Source organism: Priapulus caudatus, unplaced genomic scaffold (genome assembly GCF_000485595.1).
Source record: "Priapulus caudatus unplaced genomic scaffold, Priapulus_caudatus-5.0.1 Scaffold212, whole genome shotgun sequence".
Taxonomy (NCBI): Eukaryota; Metazoa; Priapulida; class Priapulimorpha; order Priapulimorphida; family Priapulidae; genus Priapulus; species Priapulus caudatus.
The window spans coordinates 328,441-334,029 of NW_014577273.1; the positions used below are offsets into that span (position 1 = coordinate 328,441).

The following is a 5,589-nucleotide window of genomic DNA, read 5'->3' on the forward strand; positions in this document are numbered from 1 at the left end:
ATTTGTGCCCAACTGTTGACGGACGCACGGACGCACTGACGGACGCACGCACGGACGCACGCACGGACGCACGCTCATGCGATTCTACAAGCTGCATCTGACTATGTCAGATGAGCTAATAATACGTCGTGTTTGTAAACAAGTCGCTGTTAACGTCTCGGATGGACACATCATTGTGGGAATTCCACATGTGTTGTGATGTGATCGTGACACAACTATTTCTTTACGGAAAATTCGGCACCGGAACTTTTATTGTGCCTGCGCGCGGATCACTGGCTCATATGATATTTATCTTCGGTGATAGTAGTTTTTATAGTACACTAGATAAGCAAAGTGCCAATCACATTCTTGTCATATATAAGGCTGGTATCCCCATACGGCGGCAGAGAACTTTAGCATCGATCACCACGGATGGCTCGAGAAATATTGTTAATTCTATCCACAACACACGGCCACAACAGCGTACCAGAACGAGCGCGCGGAGATAATGGATAAAACTGAAGCTGTCAAAGTAAGAGTCATTTTAATCAATTTTTTAAAGTTATTTTAGAATTGATCTATACTGCTGATTTGCTGCGTCCGTCCTTATCAGTATTTCTCCAGTCTGTGCTGTTATAATAATATAGTATATCGTTCCTCGCAAATAACGTTGATTATTTTTTGAACGTTTTTTTATTGTCTTTACTTTCGTAGTAGAGAAGTGCGTTTGGTGCGCATCTTCTGCTACTTTATTCAAATTAGAAAGAGCCTTTGATATGTCTTATACCGCTCTCATCATTTAGTACATTTTTAGCCTTTTGGATACCTTTCGAGATAGAGAGAAAATTTGCTTTTGCGCTTCTATTTTGTGTGTTATAATCTATTTCAGTCAAACAAGCAGATGTTTCGCTCTTCTAAGATCCTCATATTTGTATATTAAATTCGTTTTTAAACTTACCTTCAGTTAAACATGTACCGCGTCACTATCTTTCCCGGCCCACCCTTGAAAGGCTGCCAACTCTCACGCATTCGGCGTGAGACTCACGCAATTGAGGCTAATCTCATGCTCTCACTCTGGGTCTGTTAATTCTCACGCACACATGTACCTAATCCATCTAAAAGCAGAACTACAGTGTATACACATTACATACATGTGTATGTTTAAAAGCTCCCACCAGAATGCACCAGAGTGCACCAGAATGCACAATTTCATGCTGAAAAATACAAAAGCTCCCTGGTGTGGGATGGCCCCACCCTCCCACACCATCCCCCATCTCGGTCGCTACGCTCCCTTGCATAATCTCACTCTCAACTCCAACTCAATGTTGGCAGCCTTGCGTCAATGTTGGGGGCCATGGCGTGACGTGTCGTTTGGCCTCCTGCTTTCTGAAAAATGTTTTCTTGTGTTGATTCTGTCACGATAAGCAATTTTTTGCCATGTCTGTTCATTCTGTGACAGAGAAATGTGCAATTTTGCTGTCTTTACTACCCTTCTAAGTTGTGGTGGAAATGGACGCAACATTGGCGTCTACCTATCCGTCTTATGAGCCACGTTTGGCAGGCAGTCGTATCCATTTATTCTGGACAGAACAGAAATCCTTCCTCCATCTCAGAATCTTCTCTAGATCCCTCCTTACGTCTTGCTCCGTATTGGATGACGCTATGTTTAGATAACCGTGGTTCGTTCAACCTTCCATAGCTATAAGTAAATAGTGGTTATGGTTGTCGATCGACTTTCACCTGACCTTCGCGCCACTTTCTTGTTTCACGTGCATCTTTTCTTTTCATCACATGAATGGCGCCAGAAATTAAACAGTGGGTTTTAGCAGTTCCGCTCCGTGACAGCTTTATAGATCTGACGCACGGACATTTTCAATGTATGTTTGTAATTTTCATGTATATTTCATATCCCTGACCAATATGTATATACATATAAATGTGTGCGTGCGCATATATATGCATATATTACGCCTTCGCGTGAATGAAAAACGGACATTTGTAGTTTAAGCTTACGAGAGATGAAGCCGTAAAACAGTGTTTGTGTAAATTACAATATAATGGTCGCTTGTTCTTCTCTGCGTTAATGCCCCTGCACGTAACATCGCGTCGTATAAAACACAACATTAACGTATTTTACACGCGCATTTACATCTACGTTAGGCATATACACAGAGTTATAGGTATACCGAGAGCAGAGACATTGATGGATACGACCTAGACACCGTTCAGCGAGCTTGTGCGGGTTTGCCAAATCGCCGGTTTGCTGATACCCTCCCCAAGATTAAATATTAAATAGCGAAAAATAATTTGCTTTAACACAAATTGAACGACGTCGAATCTTGTAACGGCTATACAGTGCGACAAAAGAATACGCTGGACTAAATCATCGACGAGATGGGACGCTCGCGGGAAACGAGGTAGGCCTATACCAGATAGAATGAAACCGTTGAGATTGTGTTAGTCTTTTCTCAGAACGTTATATGTCAGGTTTGATAGTCATGGAAATCAGGTATATCTCAGATAGTTAGTTATCTCATTATCATTCAGGTGGTCAGTGATTATCTCGCTCGCGAGTTATTCATGTATAACACGTTCACATAACCCAAGGGCCAAAACCATACGCAACATTTCACGGAGGCAAGTGTAATAGCCACATCTTCACGCAAGTTTTTTCAGGCTATATCGTAACGGGTTCAATAGCGCGTGCCGTTCTAGAGACCGAGGAAGAGAAGTGATTTAATGAACCGCTAATATAGCCACGAGACGTTTAGCTATTGCATCCGGGGAAGAAATGTAGCTGGTAGAATAAACTTGTGTATATTATAGATATATATATATATATATATATATACGAAGACACATATATACTTTATAGTCTCTGTGTATATATGGTACCTGTGTGTATTATAGATAGGATACATAGATATAATGTGCAGGCGAGGCTTAGTTTCCTGTTAATGAATATAGGCAGTGTATTTTTGCCATTACTAATTCCTCCCTGAGTTAGTCAAACGATTAGCATCTAAACCGATATCAATGAACTTGTAGCGTGTATGTACTACTCGCTTGATGAGGGATATTTCTATTCGATTAAAATTAGAATTTGTCTTGACTCGAATGCGATGCCGACATATAACAGATCTCAGCTTCGATGTATTTTATTGCTTTAAACTAAAACTTTGAAACAAGAAACATAATGATTAGAGAGCGTCGCGGCCAGGTAAAAGTCGTTAGCGAAAGTGTGGTCGTAGCTAGTGTACGTGAAGTGGTCATACAGCTATTCAAGACTAAATCTATCTATCAGGGACATGATGGTGAGCCAGTACTGTCGAATCTTCGCGTCCAAGCCTGCGCCTGCCTAGCCAAGTGATGATCGATAGTCCAATATTCACACAACACACACACACACACACACACACAACACACAACACCACACACACACACACACACACACACACACACCACACACACACACACACACACACACATACGCACACACACACACACACACACACACACCACACACACACACACACACACACACCATGAACCAGCACACACATACACACACACACACACACACACACCACACACACACACACACACACCACACACACACACACACACACCACACACACACACACACACAACACGCGACACGCACACACACCCACACACGCAGCCACGCACGCACGCACCCACACACACACAGCGCGCACGCACGCACCCAACACACACACGCCACGCACGCGCGCGCGTTCGCGTGGAAGGAATGTTACCACATGATACACAGCTACGCTACGTAGATAGAAATGAACCATTAAATATTTACCTTGCAGAGTGAACCTAAGCCAAAACCTGACCGTGAACAATGGGGCAATCAGATGGAATTTCTCTTCACGTGCATTGCCTACGCTGTAGGGTTGGGCAACGTGTGGCGTTTCCCCTACCTGGCTTACAAGAACGGCGGAGGTAATAATTATAGGCTAATTCATGGCCGATTATCGTCAAGATTTTCTCTCTATACAGTGGCGGATCTAGAGAGGGGGGTGCAATCCCCACCGTTTAGCCACTGACTAATGTTATGATACTAGTAAAATGGGGCCCAAAATAAGAAAGTCAGTCTGCCGGCTGATAGAAACTGGGGATTTCCCCTGTGACCACACAGCTGCCTGAATTTTCCAGGTGGGAGGGGGCCATGCCTCCGGACCACCCTAGCACCGCAGGCAGCCTTCGGCTCGCCTCCACTCAAATATCAACACCCCGTCTCTCCTGAAAGCTAGAGCCGTTATAGCTGATCCCGGACGCGCGACATTTGCCCAGTGAGATATAAGTACGATATAGATACGAGTTTTTTTATTATGGACTCTTGATACGATATATCTGTCAGTAATTGCGATAAGACTTGCATAGGCGGCTCGCGACATTTTTTTCCCCACGAGAGTTCCGGACCCACCATAGATAGTGTTTTGTAATATATGGTTCGTATATATATATGTAGCCTGTCAGATAAAAACTTGCCGTAGGGCTCGATTCGGACATTATGAGTTAGTAGTTTTATCAGAAAGACCATTCAATTCTGGTTATTTTGACACCAAGATCTTCTTCACTAGGTCACATGGTTCGGAAGTTATGAGCATTTGAGTAGTTGGAATCGGGCCGATTTTGGAAAACAAAGTTCAGAGTAATTAGGTCATAAAGTTAAAGTTTGTCTTCATTTGGCCTTCATTTGGACAAAAATCTGAAAAAAATATCTTACTGCATATTACACTTTTGGCCAGTTTTATTGATGTAATATCAAACATGGATATATAACTACTAAAGGTATTTATGACAACATACAAAAATCGGCTTTTTACTACTTTTAGGTGAAAAATTCACCTATAACTCAAAATGAACATTGAAGTCCTACGGCATGTTTTGCTCTGACAGGCTACATATGGTTGGATTATAGTTAGTGTTAGGGTTCGGGTTCGTGTTTGGGTTAGGGTTAGGATTAGGGTTAGGGTTAGGGTTAGGGATAGGTGGTATTCATTTTACATTGTTGCTTCGAGGAAGTCGAGTGAATGGAGTGCGCTGATTGGCTGTGGTCCGGAACTCTCGGGGGGAAAAAAATTTCGCAGGCGACTCAATCTCTTATATACGAAACAACAATCTCATAGGTAAAGCCCGGCGCACACGTGAGTAATTTTACTCAAGTTAAATGTTGCATGCGTCAAAATACTCACGCGAAATATTTTCAGCATCCACCGCACACGTGAGTAAAATTATTCAAGGTACAAGTGGTAATGTAGATCACGTGACGAAAGCAACGAATCTCTAAAAAAAACACAAGTCACGCACGATTTCATAAACGTGATCCTCGTTTTCTTATTGCCTCCTGTTATATTTAATTGAAAGTAACCAAATTAAAAACTAATGAAGTAGTAACATTTATGCACTAATATATTATTGTGGACATAATACGGAGTATCAACCGCCATGTATCCATTTGTGCACTAATATATGGTTCATTGATATAAGCGCTGACCACAATTCATTTAGGTGATATCGTGTGTTTTAGGGTGTAAGTAGTGAGGTTGACTTCTGTGCGTGGCTGGGACATTCACT

General features: G+C 42.3%; 1 protein-coding gene across 1 annotated transcript in view; it reads left to right on the plus strand.

Moving 5' to 3' along the window:
• Window positions 1–129: 129 nt before the first annotated feature.
• LOC106807398 (sodium- and chloride-dependent glycine transporter 2-like) overlaps window positions 130–5,589 on the plus strand; it is a 16,207-nt gene continuing 10,747 nt past the window's right edge. The window contains 2 exon segments of the mRNA XM_014809716.1: window positions 130–511; window positions 3,819–3,951. Coding sequence (XP_014665202.1) covers window positions 488–511; window positions 3,819–3,951 — 157 coding nt within the window. The 5' untranslated portion in view covers window positions 130–487.